Source organism: Neoarius graeffei, chromosome 2 (genome assembly GCF_027579695.1).
Source record: "Neoarius graeffei isolate fNeoGra1 chromosome 2, fNeoGra1.pri, whole genome shotgun sequence".
Classification (NCBI taxonomy): Eukaryota; Metazoa; Chordata; class Actinopteri; order Siluriformes; family Ariidae; genus Neoarius; species Neoarius graeffei.
Window position 1 is genome coordinate 97,737,901 of NC_083570.1, and position 27,387 is coordinate 97,765,287.

The 27,387-nt window shown below is 42.3% G+C and overlaps 1 protein-coding gene across 1 annotated transcript in view; it reads right to left on the reverse strand.

Annotated features, from left to right (window-relative positions):
• slc22a21 (solute carrier family 22 member 21) overlaps positions 1-27,387 on the reverse strand; it is a 101,825-nt gene that overhangs the window by 17,194 nt on the left and 57,244 nt on the right. Inside the window, exons 4-9 of the mRNA XM_060915252.1 lie at positions 24,388-24,542; positions 17,511-17,682; positions 15,794-15,935; positions 15,601-15,689; positions 10,670-10,884; positions 7,341-7,523 (exon numbers count right to left, since the gene is read on the reverse strand). Coding sequence (XP_060771235.1) covers positions 7,341-7,523; positions 10,670-10,884; positions 15,601-15,689; positions 15,794-15,935; positions 17,511-17,682; positions 24,388-24,542 — 956 coding nt within the window. The remainder of the gene's footprint in view (positions 1-7,340; positions 7,524-10,669; positions 10,885-15,600; positions 15,690-15,793; positions 15,936-17,510; positions 17,683-24,387; positions 24,543-27,387) is intronic.

The window sequence follows — 27,387 nt, forward strand, 5'->3', positions numbered from 1 at the left end:
GAACACACACGTGAGCAATGAGCGCACACACTTACCCAGAGCAGTGGGCAGCCATGCTAACAGCACCCGGGGAGCAGTTGGGAGTTAGGTGCCTCGCTCAAGGGCACCTCAGCCCAAGGCCGTCCCATATTAACCTAACCTGCATGTCTTTGGACTGTGGGGGGAAATCGGAGCACCTGGAGGAAACCCACGCAGACACAGGGAGAACATGCAAACTCCACACAGAAAGGCCCTCGCTGGCTGCTGGGTTCGAACCCAGAACCTTCTTGCTGTGAGGCGACCGTGCTAACCACTACACCACCGTGCTGCATAAACTAACAATTCATGCAAATAATAGAAAATAAGGAGCTCGCACAACTAAGATATCCATCTCTGAAAGTCAGTTTCTATGCAGAATTCCCCCATAATTGATGATGTCATAAATGCCGCCATTGAAAATATTTTAACCAATCAGAAAAATCCCCTTGATCGTTTGCGGCAATGCTCTGACGTCACTTGGGCGCAGCACATGGAAGCTCCACATGGTGAGTAAGACTTGAAGCACTGGGATTGTAGGCCATTACATAAACCATTGTTTTCACCATTTTCCTGTGCTAAAGGACACTGTTAGTCTCAAACAGACCTTATAAAGCAGGGAAATTTTTCAAGAATAGCTGTTTGATGACCGAGAGAGAACAAAATGCCAAGCTGTGCAGCGGTCGGGTGCACATGCAGGACTGGATCAGGCCAGCAGCATGGCCGCACATTCTATGGCATTCCACTGAAAAAAACAGACTTGCTCAAGAAATGGCTAGTTAACATGAAAGGGGTGGGCTTTGTTCCGACAACGAATTCCCACTTGTGTTCAGCACATTTTCTGGACACCAGTTTTAAGGAGGATTTGTATGCCAAGTACACTATATTGCCAAAAGTATTTGCTCACCCATCCAAATTATCGGAATCAGGTGTTCCAATCACTTCCATGGCCACAGGTGTATAAAATCAAGCACCTAGGCATGCAGACTGTTTTTACAGTTTGGAGCTGGCCCCTTCCTCTTCCAACATGACTGTGCACCAGTGCACAAAGCAAGGTCCATAAAGACATGGATGACAGAGTCTGGTGTGGATGAACTTGACTGGCCTGCACAGAGTCCTGACCTCAACCCGATAGAACACCTTTGGGATGAATTAGAGCGGAGACTGAGAGCCAGGCCTTCTCGTCCAACATCAGTGTGTGACCTCACAAATGCACTTCTGGAAGAATGGTCAAAAATTCCCATAAACACACTCCTAAACCTTGTGGACAGCCTTCCCAGAAGATTTGAAGCTGTTCTAGCTGCAAAGGGTGGACCGACGTCATATTGAACCCTATGGATTAGGAATGGGATATCACTTAAGCTCATATGTGAGTCAAGGCAGGTGAGCGAATACTTTTGGCAATATAGTGTACATCGGTGTGGCGGAAGGCCAGAAGAGACGGAGACGATTGAAGGAAGACGCTATGCCAACAGAATTTGAGGGCAAGGGCAAGGCTCCGAAAGAACGTGCAAGTACGGTGTCAAGGATACGAAAACGATAAAGGGAGGGCATTATTAAAGAGGTATTTATATTGTTTTTATCTAGTAAAAGTAATTTTGTCAGTCTGTCTGTTTAGATCTATTCGCATTAGGAAGACCAAATGCGCAAACTGATCGCTCGATGCCCTATTATCGCTCAGCATGAACCACATCACATGGCCTTTTTGAAGGAGCAATTCTGATTTTTTTTCTATAGTATTGGACCCTTTGTATAGTCATTCAAGACCCCGTAAAACTGAACTGATGGCCATCTTGTCTGCAGAAACTGATTACCACGTAATGCTTTGCCCCTTCAGTACTGAAGAGCGACACTCAGCCTTGCACCCAAGTGACATCACACATCGCTCTTCCAACAGGCTGCATGGCAGCCTACTGATGGCATTAGAGCAGCGATACAAAAACACTCACAACTTTCTCATAAATGGTCAAACATACCTGAAACTTTTCTTCTAGGCTCTCAATATTACAAGCTACCAACCCATGCATGTATTTACGTTACATTTTCCATTCCTTTAAGACATCACAGATTTACAAGAGAAAAACAAAACAAAACAAAAACCTGGAAATGATCTCATGCTTCCCAGTTTCCTGGCTGCAGTGCATTCTGAGAAACGTAGGAGGAAATCTCTTCGAAATCCTTTTATATTGCAAGGTCAAGAAGGAAAGGCAACAGTTCCTAGAACTCTCGACTCAGCCATTTCAAAGTAACACAGATTCAGGCAGATGAGAAGAAACCATGCACTGAAAGCAAAAGGAAACTGCTCACGCACAATAACACAGGCTCCAACTCTCCCGCCATGGGCGGGAGATCTCCTGCTTTAGGAAACATTTAGAAATTCCTCCCGACCTCCCGCTGACAACATAAAAATCCCCCGCCCGCCCTTACTACACATGATTAGTTAAAAAAATATACAACTTGATACGTTTATGTTGAGGCGGCACGGTGGTGTAGTGGTTAGCGCTGTCGCCTCACAGCAAGAAGGTCCTGGGTTCGAGCCCCGGGGCCGGCGAGGGCCTTTCTGTGCGGAGTTTGCATGTTCTCCCCGTGTCCGCGTGGGTTTCCTCCGGGTGCTCCAGTTTCCCCCACAGTCCAAAGACATGCAGGTTAGGTTAACTGGTGACTCTAAATTGACCGTAGGTGTGAATGTGAGTGTGAATGGTTGTCTGTGTCTATGTGTCAGCCCTGTGATGACCTGGCGACTTGTCCAGGGTGTACCCCACCTTTCGCCCGTAGTCAGCTGGGATAGGCTCCAGCTTGCCTGCGACCCTGTAGAAAGATAAAGCGGCTAGAGATAATGAGATGAGACGTTTATGTTGACAAAAATTAATAGTTGACTTTCCGCTTTTCATGTGTCTGACATTGTATGGGTGGACTCAAGTGTGTACCCCGCGGTATATGCCGATTCTCCAGTCGGTACACCAATCGGCATAACGGGGGGATTGGAGTGAATGCCGGAGGCACGCACGCACAGATCAAGTGCACATATGAATCGAGCGGAATTCGGTACACCGCAGGGTACACACTTGAGCCCACCCAATGTCTAAGCAGTTACCAATAAAGCATACAGATGGCGCTATTAATGATACGCGCGAGAGAACGAGAAAACCCACGACACTCAACCATTTTGTTTGTTTTTTGCGTCTGCATTTTGTCTGCATTTATCGCCTGCTCGTCTTTAACTTTATGTTCTCTTGAATGAGATAATGAAACGAAGCTGTTGGTGGAAATGGCGAAGGCCAAACTACAAAGAAAAAATATCAGAAAATCACCAAGATAAAGTTCGGATCGCCCGTCGCGATGGTTGCCAGGGACGAATGGCGGACTATTTTGGACGGCAGCAAGACGACCCTATAGCTGACAAGGTTAGATCACCAGACCAGACGTTAGATTCTAACGAACTTGTCTGACTTTTTTTCTCTGACTTTTACTAACTTAGAAATAGAATATTATTAGAAGAACATTATCATCAGAGGGTCTACCATTGGCAGTTTATAATAGTCATTATTGACATTAACATTGACTTTAGGCATATTAAAGTTTGGTCTATAGTCACTGCATTTATCTAGATCTGTTACTATTAATAAGATACCGTATAATTGACACGAAATTGACACGAAATGTGGTGAATCATTCATATATATAACATATATACATATTGTATACACACACATTTTATATATATATATATATATATATATATATATATATATATATATATATATATATATAAATAAAACAAAAAACTCGCCTTCGCGCCTATGGCGGTCAAACTTGTCTCCCTCCGAGCTACTTGCAGAGAGGGAGAATCTCCCTCTTTGCAATTTCCCAAGTTGGAGCCTCTGCAATAATTATGCATTTATAAACAGCCAAGAGAAAAAAAAGGGACACGGATAAACAAAGCTGCACACTTTATGCATTTATCTCTTGTTGCATCCAGGAGGCGCAACAATCAATCATGTGCTTCCTTCCCAGCTTCCTGGCTGCAGTGCATTCTGGGAAATGCAGTTGAAACGCTCTTAGTGCTTTATTCTTTTATATTGTGCTCTCGAGGAAGAAAGACTGCATTTATTATAATTCTCAGTGTACTGTAGCTGTGGCCTCTGTGGTGTGATGACGTTGATCTGACCTTCCAAAGTGAAGTGATGTCATTCTGTGACAAAAAAAAAAAAAATCTATTTTTTAGTTTTATTTCTAGCAAATTTGTCTCTTGTTAATCTCTGAGAATATCAGAGTTTTTTTTTTCTCAGAATATTACCCCCTCCCCAGCTCTGTTATTTTTTAACCTAATGGCCCTAATACATTGTTGTGTAATTGACTTACGCTAGAGGCTGCAATCTAGTAAATTATAAACCAACCCTGTAATAGGTAGTTGAGAGTCAACAACATACAGTCATTCATCGTATAGTCTAGCAGCTCATTTTGGGTGGTTTGAGACATACATTTGTTGAACTGTAGCATTCCATATAGCAGGAATACAGAGAAGAGTTTATATCTTTAACCAGGGTTGCCAGGTATCAGCAAAATTTCCATCCTAATATCATTAAAAAAAAAACAACTGAAATTCAGCCAATAAATAAATAAAAGCATTGGAAAAGGGAGACAGTTTGCATGGAAAACTGGTTACCGCGGCACACATTTCTGATATAAGGACGTTATCCACTCCATAATCCCTCTCTCCCCTCTCCCAATCTTTGCAGCATGCCTTAAAATAAAAGTGTCTTTGTACATCACTGTCTGAAATTACACTTTGGTCAGAAATTAGTTTTCAACAAGATTTTCGATTTTAAAAACAAGACCTTGGTGACCACTGATTATTTGACCCTAGTCAAATTTAATATAAAAAAAACAACCAAACCCCCCCACAAATAACAAGAAGTGTTGCCAGGCAAACCAAACCTCCCTGGCAGCATTTATTTTATACCTATATGTTGATAATGGTAATATTTCTCAATCATCAGCTGTCAGGTTATAATCCTATGAAAATCCATGACCTTCAGTTTGACCTTTCAAGGTCACTCAAGGTCAAAGATCATGGTGCCAAATGAAAGCCCATATGGGACTTCTTATATGTTGATAATGGTAAACATCTGACTATCATGAACCATTTTCAAGTTATAGCCCTTTGAAAACCCATGACTTTCAGTTTGACCTTTCAAGGTCACTCAAGGTCAAAGATTATGGTGCCAAATGAAAGCCCATATGGCACTTCCTACAAGTCGATAATGGTAAATATCTGTCTGCCATCAACCGTTTTCAAGTTACGGCCCTCTGAAAACAAATGAAAGGCCATATGGAAGTTCCTATATGCTCATAATAGTAAACATTTGTCTATCAGCAACCGTTTTTGAGTTATAATGGATAAATATGTCATTTTGACCGAAAGATTAGATTAGATTAGATTAGATTAGATTAGATTAGATTAGATTAGATTAGATTAGATAAAACTTTATTGATCCCTTTGGGCGGGTTCCCTCAGGGAAATTAAGAAAGCTTGATCTTTCCGGTGACCTTGACCTTCACCTTGACCTGATTACCCCCAAAATTTAATCAGGTAATCTATGGACCATTGCCCACCTACCCTGAAATTTTGAAGTCAATCAGTGCAACCGTCTAGATGCTAGATTGTTAACAGGCACACACAAGCAAACACACAAACCGCACTGATTACAATACGTTACCCCACTTACTCCGTTGCAGACAAGGTAACAACAACAACATCATCATAACCATGGAACATTTCTGTCTGCCGTTTCTCCCCTGAGTATGGGGCAGCATGATACTGATTAACACTTGTTGCACTTCCCATTATGACCACTAGGTGTAGTAACAATGCTACGTAGCTAAATGGAGCAGTGACCACACGACCCCATCCTAGAAAAGCAAACAAATTAACAGACCGGTAGGTAATTAGGATCTCAATGGAAAAATATACAGAGTTGTGAACGAGGACTCAAATGAAGCACCCCTGTAGCTCTGTTTGGTAGAAATGCAATGTGTGAGGACTAGAGGTGACCGCTCCAAGACTACAAGGGAAGCCTAGCTTCCTGTAAAACGTCACAAAAAAGTTCGCCTGTTAAATATGTATTTACACGACTTAACTCTTTTATTCCAAATCAATATTTTGTGCTAGAAAGTGCTCCACTTTACAGCGAGTTCGTTCAGCAGTTATTTCTCACTGGTCGTCAGAATCTGATCACGTGATTTTTCCCCATAGAAGCCTATGGAAGCCTGACCCATTGATAAACCCACTGATGCTCAGCGTCTCTGTAGTTTAATGCCACTATGGGATATGGTTTGATCTTAGTGCAGCAAAGTGAGACATTTATTGGACAAATGTAATTTCCGGATGCCTGGCTTCACTGGGGGTCTGTGGAGAGTCGCTGACAGTGAGGCGGGACTGTACACTGGGCTTCTGTATGATGATTGGAGGAACTATCAATCTCAAATCTCTTTTGAATGTCACGTAACTGATAGTGTTTTAAAATTATGCGCCACACCGATCGAAGGGATTCAAGCTCAGTCCATGTGTTGGCAAGTCAAGTCGTGAGATTAGCTGCTGTTCATTCTCGTTCTTTTCCTACCAGTATACAGTTCCTAATTCCATTTGCATATACTGTAAATAAAATCGTAAATATGGAGTTTGTGAGTTTGTTACTTGCTTTCATTTTGGTTCAGTAAAGGCTGTTTATTTTAAACGAGGCAATATAGGGGAAATCTAGCCAGCTAGCTAGGTGTTAGCTGTGCGAAAGGGCAAACGTTGCTAATGTTGTCGACTTGATTTTGGAGAAGACTTGATTTTGATGCTCTTCCTTACGAGGAGAGGGTCAAAATTAGACAACAGGGCAGATCAATAAATCAAGATCGAGTTAATTCAAAAGTCAGGGAGAAACAGTCGCTCATTTCAGCTGTCTTGGTATGACAAAGTAAACTGGGAGGGCTCTGACCAAGAGAATGTCTTGTTGGCCTTGTCTCTTAACGAGACCAGCCCATCTCAGGGATGGATTATTTGGTCAAAATTGGGTTTTGGAGATTTGGCCAACTTTGACAGGGCATCCAAAAGGCATGAGAAAAGCAAAGAATACTTAAGTTCATGTGCAGAATCAGAGTCGAACATGGCAGAATTCACATATAAGTAACAAGAAATTGACAAAATAATTGACTCATGACAAATAACAAATAATTGAAAAATGTTATTATTACGTAGACCTAAAACTCAGTTTCCCCCATTTCAAAGACCACCAGCCGCCACTGGCGTGAAGGACACGCATACGTAGGCTACTCACCAAAGTAAGGGAAAAACGGAGAGATGGTGCTGCCGATTTTCGAGCACATGCTGCAGACTCCCATCCCCATCCCGCGCACCACCGTGGGGAACTGCTCCGCTGTCGAGATGTAGAGGACGGCAAAAGCTGCCGTGACCCCAAGCTTCCCCACCATGGCCAATGCCACCGTCACACTGCCATAATCTAGAGTGTAAACACATTCTCCAGTAGTAATGCAGATTGGTTGTATTCTAAATCTATCAATGATGTTATGACAACAGAAACATTACACCTTCTGCTTAAATAAGAGAGGCAGTACAGTTCAATTCTCTCAAGTAATGCACTCTAATTACTGCAGTACACTGCCATGGCCACTAGGGAAAGTTTGTACATCATTTTGGAATTTTGTACTATTACCTCCACCAACTTTGATGGAGGAGGTTATGTTTTGTTTATTTGTTTGCTTGCTTCCAACATAACTCAAAAAGTAGTGCACAGATTTTTATGAAATTTTGCAGAAAGGTGAGCCATGGGCCAACAAACAATTGATTAGACTTTGATGCAAATCCAGATATGTATGTGGACCCAGGAATACATTTTTTTTGTCTTTTCTTAATGTAACTCAAAAAATAGTGAACTGATTTGGATGAAATTTGGTGTACAGCGCTAGTATTATCCTAGGTTCAAGTGATTTGATCTTGATGTTGATGACATGTGGCTTGGCAGAGGTATGGACTCTACCAAGTACCTTTCCAGTTACCTTGGCCAACTTTGTTGGAGGAGGTTACATTTTCGCCTCTGTTTGTTTTAGGCATGTTTTCATGTCAAATTCTACCAGTTGAAGATCAAATTCATGTGCACAAATGCTTTATAAATGAAACCCCTGGCAAGTTCTCATCTCATTATCTCTAGCTGCTTTATCCTGTTCTACAGGGTCACAGGCAAGCTGGAGCCTATCCCAGCTGACTACGGGCGAAAGGCGGGGTACACCCTGGACAAGTCGCCAGGTCATCACAGGGCCGACACATAGACACAGACAACCATTCACACTCACACCTATGGTCAATTTAGAGTCACCAGTTAACCTAACCTGCATGTCTTTGGACTGTGGGGGAAACCGGAGCACCCGGAGGAAACCCACGCGGACACGGGGAGAACATGCAAACTCCGCACAGAAAGGCCCTTGCCGGCCATGGGGCTCAAACCCGGACCTTCTTGCTGTGAGGCGACAGCGCTAACCACTACACCACCGTGCTGCCCCCCCTGGCAAGTTGTTAGAGGAAAATAATCAACAAGGTTGGATCAGCCCAATGCAAAGTGGGCCATCTTTGATTATTTTCCGATAATTGTTTATTCTTTGATAGCACAATGTCTTCCATTATTATTGAGTTAAACAGTCTTAGTAGTGATTTGTCTTCATTATTGCTGGAGTTGAGGTGGTGAAACATTAGATTATTGATGACTAAAGGAATCGTGTCTAATATGACCAAAGACATGAACTAACAACATGCATATCAGTTGTTGTAGTTACCAAAAATAAATTTGTGACAAGTAAATGAAAGTCCATCCATCCATTATCTGTAACCACATATCCTGTGAAGAAGGTCCTGGGTTCGAGCCCCGGGGCCGGCGAGGGCCTTTCTGTGTGGAGTTTGCATGTTCTCCCCGTGTCCGCGTGGGTTTCCTCCGGGTGCTCCGGTTTCCCCCACAGTCCAAAGACATGCAGGTTAGGTTAACTGGTGACTCTAAATTGAGCGTAGGTGTGAATGTGAGTGTGAATGGTTGTCTGTGTCTATGTGTCAGCCCTGTGATGACCTGGCGACTTGTCCAGGGTGTACCCCGCCTTTCGCCCGTAGTCAGCTGGGATAGGCTCCAGCTTGCCTGCGACCCTGTAGAAGGATAAAGCGGCTAGAGGTAATGAGATGAGATGAGACATATCCTGTGCAGGGCAAGCTGGAGCCTATCCCAACTGACTACGGGCGAAAGGCGGGGTACACCCTGGACAAGTCGCCAGGTCATCACAGGGCTGACACTTAGACACAGACAACCATTCACACTCACACCTATGGTCAATTTAGAGTCACCAGTTAGCCTAACCTGCATGTCTTTGGACTGTGGGGGAAACCGGAGCACCCGGAGGAAACCCACACGGACACGGGGAGAACATGCAAACTCCACACAGAAAGGCCCTCGTCAGCCATTGGGCTTGAACCCGGACCTTCTTGCTGTGAGGCGACAGTGCTAACCACTACACCACCATGCGAGCCAACAGCAGAACCAACTTTGACAATTTGTGTCAAAATATAGAAAAGTAATCTCAGAAAAGGATCAGTTAAATCTTGGAATGTTTACAGTAACCAGTATCAGAGGCAGATTACGAAACTTCATTACAATACAATCAATCATCGACTAACTTAGTCAACAGACCTCCTCGGACTCAAGATCACGTGATCTAAAGACGAATCTAAAATGTCTCTTCATCTTTCAACAAGGCCTTACGTCTACGGATTTCTTCTAGCTTTGCGGGAAGTGACCTTTCTCTTGTAATCTTTTGTTCAAGACTCAGCAGAGCATCAGGTTTTATTTAATCTCCTGACTTTGCTTTCGGTACTAATAAAATCCTCCTTGCTCAGATGTACTGAACACACTTTCAACAAATTAGATAGCTTGAAATCTTTTTTTTTCATCTTTTAATTCTTGTAATTAAAATCTAAAAGAAATACAAATTTAACTGGCTCAGCAAGACGAAGGTTTCAATGCCGTAGCACGCCCAACTCCCGCACAATGCAAATTAATTTGTAAATGTAATAATTTCTAACCTCTTGAAGGTTTTTTATCACTCGGAAAAGAATGAAATGATAGTTGTCTATCAGTTGAATTGTTATTGCAGCCATAAGCTCTGCAATAATGTCCCATTTTGAGCGCTATCTCAGACTTTGTAGTTCATGAATACAGATAATCCACAGAGACACATGAGGCGTGTAGGCGTTTGTTTACCCATTTCAAACCACATGACCACAGCACTCCGATGAGGTCTATTCGAGCCGATGTATAAATTGGTGAATTGTGAAAAAATACTATCATGTGTTTTTTTTTTTTTAAATAAAAAACAAAAGTGTGGGGGGCGTCCTGGCTCAGGTGGATAAGGCGCCATACCATAAATCCGGGGACCCGGGTTCGATTCCGGCCTGAGGTCATTTCCCGATCCCTCCCTGTCTCTCTCTCCTGCTCATTTCCTGTCTCTACACTGTCCTATCCAATAAAGGTGCAAAAAGCCCAAAAAAAAGTGTGCAGGCTTTTTCCTGTTGATGTGGCTGAAGGTTGATAGTGGGTTGATTGAAGGTTCTCACCTGGAGGGACGGCTGGGACAAGCAGCAGGACGAGGCCACTGCTCAGCAGTGGACCTGCAATGAGCGCTCGCCTCGGCACCACCTTGAGCGAGAGCCACGTCAGGATGGACGCCACCACCTCGGTCAGAGCTGAGAACAGGCAGTTCAGATACGGGTCTCCGCTCATGTTAGGAGTGCTGAGACACAGGCCGAAGTAGCTGATGGTGATGGTGAACCTGAGGAAGAGAAACAACATTCATTATGAGCCACTGCAGTTACAGTAGTAATAAGTCCTAAAATTACATAAAAATATAGAAAATTTGAATTAGCCTATAGACATGTAGAGTGTACAGTACAACGACGACGACTTCTAAGACCAATGCACCTGCGAAAAATGTGGGGAAAAAAAAATACATAGAAGCAAAAGAACCGCTCCCAATACAAAACATACACTTTTTAAAAAAATACATAAAACGTTTAAAAAAAAAACGTATGTAGTAAAGGAATTTATATTATATGGACACGAGGGTTTTACTGGGAAATACACCACTTGTATTTTTCATACGAGTTCCAGCCAGGACATCTCATCTCATTATCTCTAGCCGCTTTATCCTTCTACAGGGTCGCAGGCAAGCTGGAGCCTATCCCAGCTGACTACGGGCGAAAGGCGGGGTACACCCTGGACAAGTCGCCAGGTCATCACAGGGCTGACATATAGACAGACAACCATTCACACTCACACCTACGGTCAATTTAGAGTCACCAGTTAACCTAACCTGCATGTCTTTGGACTGTGGGGGAAACCGGAGCACCCGGAGGAAACCCACGCGGACACGGGGAGAACATGCAAACTCCACACAGAAAGGCCCTTGCCGGCCCTGGGGCTCGAACCCAGGACCTTCTTGCTGTGAGGCGACAGCGCTAACCACTACACCACCGTGCCGCCCCCAGCCAGGACATGGAGAACTAAAACCATGACAAATCTCTATATGTCACTCGTGAGGAAATCAATACATTGTTTTGATAAATTTGGGTACTTTTTGTTTGTGAAGGTGTCTATATAATAAAAAGAAAATCACACGTTGGCTTGAAGATATGAAGTTTATCTTCTTGTGTTGAAAAACTCCCCTTTTTCATACGAAATACATCACAGATCTGAGTAACATATTTAACAGTTATTCCACGAAATTGAGTCGTACGATGAGATTGACTGGAATAACTGTTTTATTCTATCCACGTTCACTGCATTTTGAGGAACGGAGCATTTTTATTTTTTGCAAATTCGATTAAAAAAAAACTTGATATAAAACATCTGACAAATTCATTTCTGCTTAGGCGGACTTCTTAAAAACCTACCGACGGCTGCAGGAATTGACTTTAGTGCTGTTTTTTTGTAGAAAGTGCCGTCTTGTTGTCGTCTCGAGGTATAGAATAGCTTTAGACATTTATTTAACTCTTTCTTGGACATTTCAGTGATGTAATTTTCAAACTTCTTTGGGCTTTTGAATCAGTCTAAAAAAAAAATCAACAAATTTTAATGCTTAAAGTGTACCTGTCGTGAATTTTAATGACTAGCTATTTCAAAAGATCACGTATGATACCAGTGGTTCCGTCATGTAACGTTCGTCATGAGCTCTTGTCAAGTATGCGTGAGTTTTAAGTCACTGCTCTGACAGTCAGGCATGGTCAGCGACATGTTGCCTCCTTCATGGGCTGTTCCAGCACCGGTAGTGACGCACAGTCATTGGTTTGTCCGATTGTCTGGGCTGCAGTGGACTTGACACTGACCCCGTGCTGCAAACACCAGTCTAAGATAACACATTATCAACCGATCTGCTCATAAGAAATAGAAGAAATATTTACACTTACTTGAGCTGATCTTTGGCTGGATCAAGTCGAAGTTTAAAAAAAAAAAAAAAAGGCACCATTCATCAGTGTCGCAGTTCTCAAGATTGAACCGAATCGCTGTCCTGAATCATGAACTAAATCGTGGTCCTGAATCATCCGAAGTGCATAAAATCCGCATGCCATCTCGCAACAAGTTTTACCTCCAAACAGCCTAAACTATGGCTGACAGATTTTATCCTGTTTATGGTGGGTGTTCCCACTGCAAAAGAGAAACCAATGGAAACTGAAAGAGTGAAAGTGATTATCATGCCATTACCATGGGAACAGTCTTTTACGAATGTGTAAGTGCGCGCTCAGCGCTCCGACTCCGGTGTGACTGAGTAAGGTGGCAAGTTTTATGTTTCATCTAATTTAGGTAATTTAAAAACTAGAATATTATTTGGGGGTGGCACGGTGGTGTAGTGGTTAGCGCTGTCGCCTCACAGCAAGAAGGTCCGGGTTCGAGCCCCGTGGCCAGCGAGGGCCTTTCTGTGCAGAGTTTGCATCTTCTGCCCGTGTCCATGTGGGTTTCCTCCGGGTGCTCCGGTTTCCCCCACAGTCCAAAGACATGCAGGTTAGGTTAACTGGTGACTCTAAATTGACCGTGAGTGTGAATGGTTGTCTGTGTCTATGTGTCAGCCCTGTGATGACCTGGCGACTTGTCCAGGGTGTACCCCGCCTTTTGCCCGTAGTCAGCTGGGATAGGCTCCAGCTTGCCTGCGACCCTGTAGAACAGGATAAAGCGGCTAAAGATGATGAGATATTTATCTAAATCCATGACCTACTCATTCTAAACCTGTCGAGCTTCGTCAGCGAAGCTCTCGACCCCAAAGTACAACCAAATCTACTTGCACATAATGCCATTAAATAATGGATATGTGCCATAAAATAAAGATCTATGACAAGTATTAGATCTATATTTATTGAACGTGTTCTGAAGTTACTTGACTGGGAACTGGGAATCTCGACCCACAGGACACTGCTTGTTTACTTGCACCCAATAACCTGCAATCAAAAACTGTACGTCACTTCCGGCTAGTAATGGCTGCTAGCTGTGGTTCTGCCTCCGTGGGTAATTCACGGAATAAAATTGTCCACAAAAGTGCTTTTATGGTGTTTTTTTTTTTTTTACTGAATGTGCGCATCTTTTGTCTAGAAGTAATACATAAAACACGATTAAATGTTGTAAGCATGACCAGTACTGGTACACTTTAAAGATGAAGAATGTAAACAAACCGGCAAAATGACAGTAGCAATTTGTGAAAAATGCGATAATAATAATAATAATTCTTGGGAAATAATAAAAAAAGATACATTCTTACCATCAAATACTTTTATTCTATATTTTCTTGCTTTTTTATTTTTTGGGGTTTTGTTTTCAAGTAGTTTTTATTCCGTCCTCAGTTGGTTCAGCAACATGTTCCGCCATTTTGTTTTTCTCTACTCACAGTATATGAGCTGATATCCTAGTAGTAGAGTAGCCACTCAGAGTGCGTGATTGCTCATATCCAGTGAATGTGGATAGAATATATATATGTTATTTGCCAGCTGGGAGGTCCGTATGGTGAAATACCGTGACCAAGGTCTTGAAAGTACTGAGCGAGGCCCTCTGGGCTGAGGTCAGTATTTAAGGCCGAGGTCACGGGATTTCACCATACGGACCGACCTTAAGCTCATGAAGAATATATATTTTTCTTTACCAAATTCTAACAGAAAACGAGAGCACCCGAAAGGGAAAACCGAGCCGAGCCGCCATTTTGAATCCTCATTCACGACTGTAATGCAAATTGCTTCCTCCTCGGTATACAAGTGCACTTCCATGGCAGGAAAAAAACTACATTTTGCCGCCTATGTAGTCCCCTATTTATACAAATAGGAGTCATTCAAGATTCAGCCATGCTCGGCGTTAGCAAGTTACAGGTTTTTATCTTTCTCCTGAAATGTTTTCTTTTATTTCTTCTTCCTCAGGGTAGTAAAACTCGCTTTCGCTGTGAACACTGTCGTTATCGCTATCCATGCTGTAAAATTAATGCTATTCTCCTGAGAAATGCTGGCAAAAATTTATAAGCTTTTTGATAATCTTATAAATAAATCTTATTTAAAAAAAAAAAGATAAATGTTGACAAAAAATGCTCCTATGTTTGTTGTTGTTGTGAACGAGCGAGTCGCCAGAGGTCCGTAACCGGGGTCCGTAACTGGAGTCTGTATCGTAGGATACGGACCTGCTCGCCAGCTAATCAGAGCGCAGGATTTGATGGAAACCGGACCGCGAAAAAAATCATTCATGATATTTCACTCCGATGAGGTCACTCCCAGCATTTTCCCACTAACTAGACATCCGTTGTCAAAGTGGCGAACCGGTTCAAAATGAAAATCCTTTTGATTAACTTGTGCATTTTTCTTTTTTGTATGGATGTGTCCATATAATCTAAAAGAACATTACACGGTGGCACCAAGATATGAAGTTTATCTTCTCGGGTTGAAAATATTTTCATCGTTCATTTCGCTCACTCGTGAATACATTCACCACTCAAAGATAAACTTCATATCTTCGCACAATCGTGTAATCGCCTCTATATAGATTTTGTCTTCACATTTTCTTTGAAGGTCTTATAATTTTGTGGCAAAATAATTCACTTAGGGCGGCAAGGTGGTGTAGTGGTTAGTGCTGTCACCTCACAGCAAGAAGGTCCTGGGTTCGAGCCCTGGGGCTGGCGAGGGCCTTTCTGTGTGGAGTTTGCATGGTGTCCGCGTGGGTTTGCTCCGGTTTCCCCCACAGTCCAAAGACATGCAGGTTAGGTTAACTGGTGACTCTAAATTGACTGTAGGTGTGAATGGTTGTCTGTGTCTATGTGTCAGCCCTGTGATGACCTGGCGACTTGTCCAGGGTGTACCCCGCCTTTCGCCCGTAGTCAGCTGGGATAGGCTCCAGCTTGCCTGCGACCCTGTAGAAGGATAAAGCGGCTAGAGATAATGAGATGAGATGAATAATTCACTTAATTGTCATTCATTATAAAATCAGGAAAACCTGCTTTCAAGTGTAACAGAATCGATGATGATTTTACCATACAACACTGTTCAATAGAGTTAAACTCCTTATCTTCGGAGTCCTGATCAGGTCCATGTATGTGTAAGAGGCATCAGAATTTTTGGACTTCAGACACACACACACACACACAACAGAAAATATATTAGCATCCATGTGAACATTAATCACAGCTGAACGTTTTAGAGAGGAGAACACAATCCTGACTTTACCTCAGCTACAATCAGTTCTGAATCCTTGAATATAACCTCAGGTGGAGTGACACCATTTTTCTTCGCTGCTTTTCTAATGATGTCCTCTGCTTCCTTGACACGGCCTTTAGACAGCAGCCAGCGTGGAGACTCTGGAATAAACCTAATGGCGAGGAAACAAGAGAGCAGATAATAGCACACAAGACAGGAAGGGTTAGGGATTGCAATGCTTCCATAAAACTCTGTCATTACTATGAATGTTATACGCGTACAGTATGTATCCAGAACAGTCCAATTGTAGGAAAAATAAATAAATAAATAAAAATGCACATTCAGAATCTGGAATATTCAATAGCATAGTCTGTCCAGGATTCACAAATCAATTCCTTAACCCAAAACATCTCACTTCGGCCCCGTCTAGTCCAGAAGGAATGATCTAAAGTGAGCCACCTCGCGCAATAAATGTTTCGAGCTATATACACTATATACAAGCTACACTACCGTTCAAAAGTTTGGGGTCACTTTGAAATGTCCTTATTTTTGAAAGAAAAGCACTGTTCTTTTCAATGAAGATCACTTTAAACTAATCAGAAATCCACTCTATACATTGCTAATGTGCTAAATGACTATTCTAGCTGCAAATGTGTGGTTTTTGGTGCAATATCTCCATAGGTGTATAGAGGCCCATTTCCAGCAACTCTCACTCCAGTGTTCTAATGGTACAATGTGTTTGCTCATTGCCTCAGAAGGCTAATGGATGATTAGAAAACCCTTGTACAATCATGTTAGCACAGCTGAAAACAGTTGAGCTCTTTAGAGAAGCTATAAAACTGACCTTCCTTTGAGCAGATTGAGTTTCTGGAGCATCACATTTGTGAGGTCGATTAAATGCTCAAAATGGCCAGAAAAATGTCTTGACTATATTTTCTATTCATTTTACAACTTATGGTGGGAAATAAAAGTGTGACTTTTCATGGAAAACACAAAATTGTCTGGGTGTCCCCAAACTTTTGAACGGTAGTGTACGTATAGAAGCTATATCCACCCTAGGAATACCGACCTATTAGCCAGAAAGAATCCAAAATGGTGAGGAATTGACTGAGAAGAAGCGATTTTTGTTGAACTGCTCATTAAGGCTGAATTAGTCCATAACTTCGTTCATTAAGCCAATCTGGGTAGAAGTTCTATGCACCCTTGGTACCTCTACCTTCATGCCAGAAAGAATCAAAAATCAGTGAAGAACTGAGGGAGAAGAAACGATTTGTGTGGAAACTGCTCATTAGGGATTGATTAATTACTCCATATCTTCATTATTAATTGCAATTATGCAAATCTGGGTAGAAACTATAGTATATGCACCCCAGGCAGACCTACCTTCCTGCCATAAAAAATAACAATCGGTGAAGAATTGAGAGAGTCGATGAATCGATTTGTGTGAAATATGGACGACGCTGGACAGACGACGGACAACACGTGATGGCATAAGTTCATCGCATGTCCGCCGGATGAGCTAATAATTATCTGGTTAATTGGTAAGTAATTGGCGAAGAATGAATTATTGGATCGATGAAGCAAATCATAGATAAAAGCAAGCTAATAAACTGACAAAAGTATATGTAAATAAGCACATGGTCCATTTTTAAATGTGTTTTCAAGATGATTTACAAGCACTAAATGGCAGCCCAATGATAAGATCATGAGTAGTGGCGGCTGTGCTCTGGAACTGCTGTAGTCTTACCACCAGAGGGGGATGTAGAGTAGTGCAGGCAGTGACAGGGCTGTGAGCAGAATCCTCCAACTCCTTAAATAATAGGCAAATAGGGGAAGGAGTGCATAACCCAGTGCATAAAACACACACACACCAAGCACAGAGAAAGCCACACGCAAATTCTTTCCCAGCAGCTCCGAGCCTGAAATAGAGACAGGGGAAAAAAAAAAAATCAGAGTCTAAACAAGATGGAAATAAAGACAGACTGGAAGGGGGGAAAAAAAAAACAACACACACAATAGTTACGCTTGACCTTGGATTTGTCAACCTCGCTATCAGAGCAAGTTCACACCTATAATATCATTGTCTAGTTCCCAACTATTCTTTGGAAGGAGGCTTTTATGGACGGGAAGCCATGGTCTAACGGCTAGAGAAGCAGCTTTAGGACCAAAAGGTTGCTGGTTCAAGTCCCTGAACCAGCAGGAATAGCTGAAGTGCCCTTCAGCAAGGCACTTAACCCCAGGCTGTTCTGGGTATGTTGGACATTGCTCTGGATAAAGAGCGTCTACTCAAATGCCATGTAATATGGATACTTTTGAGGGTTCTAGCTCTTTCCTGTAAGGTAACGTATACATAAGGAACCTCAAATGAGACAAACTGAAGCACCCTGGGCCAAGCAGGATGGGTTCATTAGGCTGCTCTCGAGCAATTCTTATCCCAGATTACGATGTGGTGTGGTGGTGTGTGTCGAATCCAAATTTATCCACTCATGCGCCACTTGTGGCTCACCTGATTTTGAATGGTAAATAATGAACCTGATGAGAAAGCAAAATTCACTGCGAGGACACGTGGACTCATTGTACTTGGACCCGCAGTAAGAAAACATTGCATCAAGGTCAAAATAATGCACACCGTTCACATGAAGGTCTGAGAACAAATAACAGCCGAGCTGAACTGATGACAGCCATGTTTGCTTTGAAGTCGCATACTATACTGTACGTGCATGAGAAATCGTGGACGATCCCAGGTTCTGAGTGTTTGTTAAACCATGTTTAACTGATGTACATTATGATAAGTCACACTGTATCTGAAAGCACAGCATGTCCGTGTGAGATCACTGACGATCCAGGCGTGATTTAACTTTTCCACAGAGAAATATTGTGGATGTGATAGACTGCGATGATTTGGAAGGCTTTGAGTTGCTATAGAACATTCAGAAAGCAAAAATTACACACCAACCACATCTTAAAGGAGAACTGAAGGCAAATTTATCATCATCAAAATTCTATTTCTCTCATTTTATTAAATTTCGGAATGCATTTTTGATCGCTATTTTGTCACTGCTATAGCAAGTTATGAGTTTTGCTCTGTAATATATTAGTCCATATGTAAAAGCAATGGCCGTAAATGAGCTTCGCTGAGACCTGTGCGAGACATCGTAGGACGGAAGTAAAACGTACAGCGGAAATCAAAGTGACCAACATCTGCCAACGTTGTCAAAAGGCGTGCGTGCCCTCTTTCGAATGCTGACGTAATCAAGCCGGAAGTCTTGTTTGTTTTGATAGCAATCAGGAAAGTTTGAAAAAAGTAGGCAGTAATCGTCATTTAAACTCGTTTTTGTGCAATACTTCATTTGGAAAAGAGTTTTCAAAATGGCGGCACTGACACCTGGCTGATGCTTCACGTTTTGAAGTCTCGCACAAGTCTCGTGAAGATCGTGTGGATAAGCGACGCCTGCCGTGGACCAAACGAACTCAATTCAACACGGCTAAAAACCGAATAGACCGATAAGTCTAATACAGTGGTGCTTGAAAGTTTGTGAACCCTTTAGAATTTTCTATATTTCTGCATAAATATGACCTAAAGCATCATCAGATTTTCACACAAGTCCTAAAAGTAGATAAAGAGAACCCAGTTAAACAAATGAGACAAAAATATTATACTTGGTCATTTATTTATTGAGGAAAATGATCCAATATTACATATCTGTGAGTGGCAAAAGTATGTGAACCTTTGCTTTCAGTATCTGGTGTGACCCCCTTGTGCAGCAATAACTGCAACTAAACGTTTCCAGTAACTGTTGATCAGTCCTGCACACCGGCTTGGAGGAATTTTAGCCCATTCCTCCGTACAGAACAGCTTCAGCTCTGGGGTGTTGGTGGGTTTCCTCACATGAACTGCTCGCTTCAGGTCCTTCCACAACATTTCGATTGGATTAAGGTCAGGACTTTGACTTGGCCATTCCAAAACATTCACTTTATTCTTCTTTAACCATTCTTTGGTAGAATGACTTGTGTGCTTAGGGTCATTGTCTTGCTGCATGACCCACTTTCTCTTGAGATTCAGTTCATGGACAGATGTCCTGACATTTTCCTTTAGAATTCGCTGGTATAATTCAGAATTCATTGTTCCATCAATGATGGCAAGCCGTCCTGGCCTAGATGCAGCAAAACAGGCCCAAACCATGATACTACCACCACCATGTTTCATAGATGGGATAAGGTTCTTATGCTGGAATGCAGTGCTTTCCTTTCTCCAAACATAACGCTTCTCATTTAAATCAAAAATTTCTAGTTTGGTCTCATCCGTCCACAAAGCATTTTTCCAATAGCCTTCTGGCTTGTCCACGTGATCTTTAGCAAACTGCAGACGAGCAGCAATGTTCTTTTTAGAGAGCGGTGGCTTTCTCCTTGCAACCCTGCCATGCACACCATTGTTGTTCAGTGTTCTCCTGATGGTGGACTCATGAACATTAACATTAGCCAATGTGAGAGAGGCCTTCAGTTGCTTAGAAGTTACCCTGGGGTCCTTTGTGACCTCACTGACTATTCCAAGCCTTGCTCTTGGAGTGATCTTTGTTGGTCGACCACTCCTGTGGAGGGTAACAACGGTCTTGAATTTCCTCCATTTGTACACAATCTGTCTGACTGTGGACTGGTGGAGTCCAAACTCTTTAGAGATGGTTTTGTAACCTTTTCCAGCCTGATCAGCATCAACAGTGCTTTTTCTGAGGTCCTCAGAAATCTCCTTTGTTCGTGCTATGATACACTTCCACAAACATGTGTTGTGAAGATCAGGCTTTGATAGATCCCTGTTCTTTAAATAAAACAGGGTGTCCACTCACACCTGATTGTCATCCCATTGATTGACTGGAAACACCTGACTCTAATTTCACCTTCAAATTCACTGCTAATCCTAGAGTTTCACATACTTTTGCCACTCACAGATATGTAATATTGGATCATTTTCCTCAATAAATAAATGACCAAGGATAATATTTTTGTCTCATTTGTTTAACTGGGTTCTCTTTATCTACTTTTAGGACTTGTGTGAAAATCTGATGATGTTCTCAGTCATATTTATGCAGAAATATAGAAAATTCTAAAGGGTTCACAAACTTTCAAGCACCACTGTATTTAATTGCAATTAGCTGCCAATACGATTCACGATATAAGGTTACTAAAACTGAAAACGTAATTGAATAACACGTTAATTAAGAAATAAAGCAAGTTTAAAAATGACTTCAGTTCTCCTTTAAGGCCCTGGTCACACTATTGGTCCCAATTATGTTGCACAAAGGGTAAAATTGAAACATCCTTGTATGTACTCAGTACTATACTTTTTGATTTCCTAACACTCTAAAGTTAACAAAAATCACAGGGAGTGAGAGCTTAAAAGTAAACGGCCTTTAAAACTGGTGAAATTTAGTTCGCTCTGAAATTTGCTCATTGTGATATATGATTATTTCTGTAATATCTCACAAAATGTCAGGCCGTTCTGTGGCTGGTAAGTGATTTAATTTGAGCGGATTCCCAAGCAAATAATGTGCATGAAATCGCTCGCTTCGCACAGTCGAGCAGACAGAGGAAGTCCGTGTGTGTGCGCATGCGCAGGTTTACCTTTAACCGTGCACTGACAGTTCCATCATTCTGTCGCTAAACGAACAGCTGATCACACCGAGGTGCTCGCTGACTGCCGATATTTATTAGTTTAGTCCTGCGTTTCCTTTCCTTCATATATAACATAACGTTTTTTCTTCTCACTTTCCGTTACTCTAGTTGGTCTTTCACGTTTCATTTGCACCCTCATGTCCTCCATTTTTCTCTCCTGTTTCAAATTTGTATCCCACAATGCCTTGTGTGAACGGGGAAAGCCCACCATGTGATGCATGATGAAGTATCTTGAATTGGGTCATGGTGAAGCAGGAAAAAATAGCAGAGAATTTAGGGCCATGTGGCCTTAAATTCATTAATCGTTCTATTTAAAAAAATAACACACACACACAAATAAAATTGGAAGTCTGTGATTCAAATTCAGTAGCTTTCGGTCCACTAAACAAAAATAACCGGGTGTCGAGGAAAATTATTTTTATGATGTGCACTTGAAAAATCTGTAAGGCAGTCTACCTTTAATGGGACCTAGTGTACATTATCCAGGCATCTGAATGAAGCAACAAGAAGGCTCTTCTGCTTCAAATAAGAAGGTGGTGCAAACTCAGTCTCATCTCATTATCTCAAGCCGCTTTATCCTTCTACAGGGTCGCAGGCAAGCTGGAGCCTATCCCAGCTGACTACGGGCGAAAGGCGGGGTACACCCTGGACAAGTCGCCAGGTCATCACAGGGCTGACACATAGACACAGACAACCATTCACACTCACATTCACGCCTACGGTCAATTTAGAGTCACCAGTTAACCTAACCTGCATGTCTTTGGACTGTGGGGGAAACCGGAGCACCCGGAGGAAACCCACACGGACACAGGGAGAACATGCAAACTCCCCGGGGCTCGAACCCAGGACCTTTTTGCTGTGAGGCGACAGCGCTAACCACTACACCACCGTGCCGCCCGTGCAAACTCAATGTTTCTAAAATTCACTTTACCTCGGCTTGTCAGTGATCCAAGCGAGGTAAACACACTTTCTTTGTGGTAAAACTTGAAAATTTCAACAGAATCAGAACACCGCTTACAGAGACAATAGAAATTCCGTCTGTGACATAAATCTCTCTCTCTAGTGGTCTGCTATATAAGCAGGTCTGGACACTACAGCATCCGACTCTCTCCCAGTCTCTTAGCTCACTCATATGAGCCCGCCTCCCGCTTCACTAAGTCCATCATGCCGCATCTTCTTCGACCCGGAGGCCTCTTTCCCTCAATTCTTCCTTCCATCACAATAACCAACAGTTCTCCGTGTCTGAAGGTGTGACCTAGCCACGCTTTCTGTCTTTTTCGAATTGTATCAATCAGCGACCTTTCTTCTTCAACCCGCCTTAGTACCTCCTCATTGGAGACTTTGTCTGACCATAGGATGTTTAGGGTCTTCCTCCACAACCACATCTCACAACTCTCAATTCTCCTGATCTCATCCTTTCGCATTGCCCAGCTTTCTGAGCCATAGAGCAGAGCGCTCCAGATTACTGTCTTAATTATTCTCTTCTTCAACGGCAGGCTAAACGACTTGGTCAGGAGCTCTTTTCTCTTAGAGAATGCGTCTTTTGCCCTTGCGATTTGCGACTTGATCTCTATGTCGCAGTACCCCTCTTGCGTCAATATGCTTCCAAGGTAGCAGAACTGTTTCACTTGGCTCAGTAGTTTACCATCAAGGCGTACCGCGAATTCTTCCCCAAGCTGTTTCGAGATTTTCATCACCTTGGTTTTCTTGGCGTTGATTTTCATGCCATACTCCGTTGCAGTCTCCTGCATCTTGTCCATCATAAGTTGTAGACCACAGGCTGAGCTGGCAACTGTAGCCTGGTCATCCGCATATCTCACTGTCTTGAAGAGATGTCCACCTACTCTAATGCCTTCATCCACCTGGTCTAGCGCTTCTCTTAACATAGCTTCTGCATAGATGTTGAACAGCAAAGGGGACAAGCAGCACCCCTGTCTGACATAAATGTTTACGGAAAATAGTCGAATGAACTTTGGCCGAATGGCACATCTTAAGATCCTCAGTGTTTCAGAACTCTGTGTATTACACCTGTTAGACTCCACCTTCTCAGACAGCATTTTGAATGACTCCAGTTCTTATCTGTTGGGATGCAGCAGCCTACTAGAAATAACTTTACGGAAAATGTTACATACGGAATCACGGGTTTGTATTGCATCTGGTGAGACTGACCTTCAACATGCAGCTTGAATCTTATGACACATTTCAACTATCAACTGTTAGTCATCCAACCAACAAGAAATTTAGATGCTGTGCCAAACAGGCAAAAACTATCCACAGTTCCTGTCTGGTCCGATATCTGCACGCAACACGGCATCTGGCCAAATGGGAGGCTTTGGGTGACTGTGGTCACCTGGGAATAGATCAGAAAAACATCATGATGCTTCCCAAGCTAGTCCTATATGAACACTATGAGGACATGTTGTGCTTTTGGTGATAAATTTCTAACATGATCTAACAGTAGGGCGGCACGGTGGTGTAGTGGTTAGCGCTGTCGCCTCACAGCAAGAAGGTCCGGGTTCGAGCCCTGTGGCCGGCGAGGGCCTTTCTGTGTGGAGTTTGCATGTTCTCCGTGTGGGTTTCCTCCGGGTGCTCCGGTTTCCCCCACAGTCCAAAGACATGCAGGTTAGGTTAACTGGTGACTCTAAATTGACCGTAGGTGTGAATGGTTGTCTATGTGTCAGCCCTGTGATGACCTGGCGACTTGTCCAGGGTGTACCCTGCCTTTCGCCTGTAGTCAGCTGGGATAGGCTCCAGCTTGCCTGCAACCCTGTAGAACAGGATAAAGTGGCTAGAGATGAGATGAGATCTAACAGTAGCTTAGACATGACATTTTTTGGAGTGGGACCAATAGCGTGACCAGGGTCTTAACACATTTATTATATTTGGGCTAAGGGGAAGTTGTGTTTATATAAAAAAATTTTTTTAAAAGGTGATAACATGATTGTCCTTCCACCTGCCTAACACAAAGGCCGCCATGTAGTTGGAGTTCTGGCCGAAGCCGGTAAGACAGAAGAAAACGGCAAACATCTCCCAGTTGACTGAGGCGACCTGGAGCAGACTGCACACCAGCTGAGTGGCCATGGTGGCAAACAGGACCGTCTTACGTCCAAACCTGCAGGGAGACAACTGCATTATCATCACTGCATATTTTTGGTACCTCAAGGAATCTTAATAAAGTAATCGAATCTATTTAAATGGCTGAAAGCTACAGTACAACACATTTTCATTACCATCAAAAGCATGACATAAATTTGAGAAATTGTTCTGGATGATATGAAAAACCTGAGAAAAACCTTGTTGCTCTTTCATAGACAAAAACTAATATGCATTACAGCACAATTGGTTCGGATTGGCTCGAAGGAATTAATTCGTCTTCTATAAACAGCACATCCCTGGGCGACAGAACAGGAAACAACAAAATAGTTTATATTGAAACAATTGTTTGAATAAGTTATTGTTTCTATCGTGTATTTGTTCCACATAAACAGATTACAATAAATAGATAAATAAAAACTATTGCTATGGCAATGTTTTCTGGATTTCTGGAAGGAGTCTCTAGTGTCAGCACTTTCTAACAGTAAAAGGTGTCGCTTTAACTTTTCAGACTTTTTCGGAACAGGACAAGCTGGGTTTTTTTAACTTAAAGAGAGAGGGGGAAAAAAGAAAGGCTAGAGAGAGAATATCTGTTTTTATTCTATCCACATTCACTGGATATGAGCAATCACGCACTCTGATTGGCTACTCTACTACTAGGCTATCAGCTCATATACCGTGAGTAGAGAAAAACAAAATGGCAGCGCGCGTTGCTGAACCAACTGAGGACGAAATAAAAACTCTACTTGAAAACAAAACCCCCAAAAATGTTAAAGTATTTCAAACAAACAGCTAAAAGAATTTACCCTGTGTCAGAAATCGCTCCCTACTCACTATACAGGGCACTATATAGTGAGGACGCCATTTTGTAGTGCTGTCCAAAACCTTAGTGAGGATTATTTACACCCTATATAGTGCACGCAAAAGTATCCCACAATGCATCATGAAAAGTAGTGTACAACAATAGTCACTAACCAAAGCAATATACCCCATCATGCATTGTGGTCGCACTGAAAGAAATCAAATTAAAAGTCTCAAATTTGATTTAATAAAAGGCAGCGGCAAAGAAGAAAGGATTCAGCCTTGATTTAAAAGAACTGAAAGCTGCAGGTACTTTGTATTGATTAATGTGGGAAATGCGCTCAGTATAATATGGATTTATCACAAAAATACATGCAGGTATTTATTATTTTGGAAACCCACCAGGTGCCTGATCTGGCACGTTTTAATTGTGCGACAGTAATGACATAAATACCAGTGCAACAGAGTAGTGTCCGAAAGCGTTTTTTCATTTTACCAATGAGCTCACTATACTGTATAGTCCTCTATATAGTAATTCCCTATATAGGCAGTAGTGAACGAGTGAGCAATTTCGGATACAGGGATAGTCCCCCCCCCCAATATCTCCTGTTCCACACTCCAGCCCAGCTAGTGGCGCTAATGCAACTTTTAAGTTGGTTTGCCAACTGCCAAAAAACCCTAAAGAACTAGAAGAAGGGGAAAAAAAAACCAAATACACACAAAAAAAGCACAACAAAACATTGAATAAAAGTATTTGATGTTAAGAACATATATCTCATCTCATTATCTCTAGCCGCTTTATCCTGTTCTACAGGGTCGCAGGCAAGCTGGAGCCTATCCCAGCTGACCACGGGGAAAAGGTGGAGTACACCCTGGACAAGTCGCCAGGTCATCACAGGGCTGACACATAGACAACCATTCACACCTACGGTCAATTTAGAGTCACCAGTTAACCTAACCTGCATGTCTTTAGACTGTGGGGGAAACCAGAGCACCCGGAGGAAACCCACGCAGACAACATGCAAACTCCACACAGAAAGGCCCTCACCGGCCACAGGGCTTGAACCCAGGACCTTCTTGCTATGAGGCGACAGCGCTAACCACTACACCACCGTGCCACCTAAGAACATATATGTTTCAAGAATTATTATTATTATAGCACTTTTCACGAATTGATCCTGTCACTTCACCGGTTTGTTTCCATCCAAAGCAGAAATGATTTTGTTGGATGTTTTGTATAAAGTTTTTATTTATCGAATTTCCAAAAAAAAAAAAATGCTGTTTCTCAAAATCCAGTGACTGTGGAGAGAATAAAACAGTTATTCCACTCAATCTCGTCGTACCGTACATGGCTTCCAAGATAAGACAAACTTTATTCATCCCTCGATAGGGAAATTTATATGTTCCAGCAGCTTACAAATAGAAAGAGTCAGGAATAGACAGTAACACCCCCCCCCCCCCCCCCCCCAAAAAAAAAGAGTGCAATAAAAGTATTTTTAATAAATACACTACCGTTCAAAAGTTTGGGATCACCCAGACAATTTTGTGTTTTCCATGAAAAGTCACACTTTTATTTACCACCATAAGTTGTAAAAGGAATAGAAAATAGAGTCAAGACATTTTTCTGGCCATTTTGAGCATTTAATCGACCCCACAAATGTGATGCTCCAGAAACTCAATCTGCTCAAAGGAAGGTCAGTTTTATAGCTTCTCTAAAGAGCTCAACTGTTTTCAGCTGTGCTAACATGATTGTACAAGGGTTTTCTAATCATCCATTAGCCTTCTGAGGCAATGAGCAAACACATTGTACCATTAGAACACTGGAGTGATAGTTGCTGGAAATGGGCCTCTATACACCTATGGAGATATTGCACCAAAAACCAGACATTTGCAGCTAGAATAGTCATTTACCACATTAGCAATGTATAGAGTGGATTTCTGATTAGTTTAAAGTGATCTTCATTGAAAAGAACAGTGCTTTTCTTTCAAAAATAAGGACATTTCAAAGTGACCCCAAACTTTTGAACGGTAGTGTAAATAAATAAATAAATAAATAAAGTAAG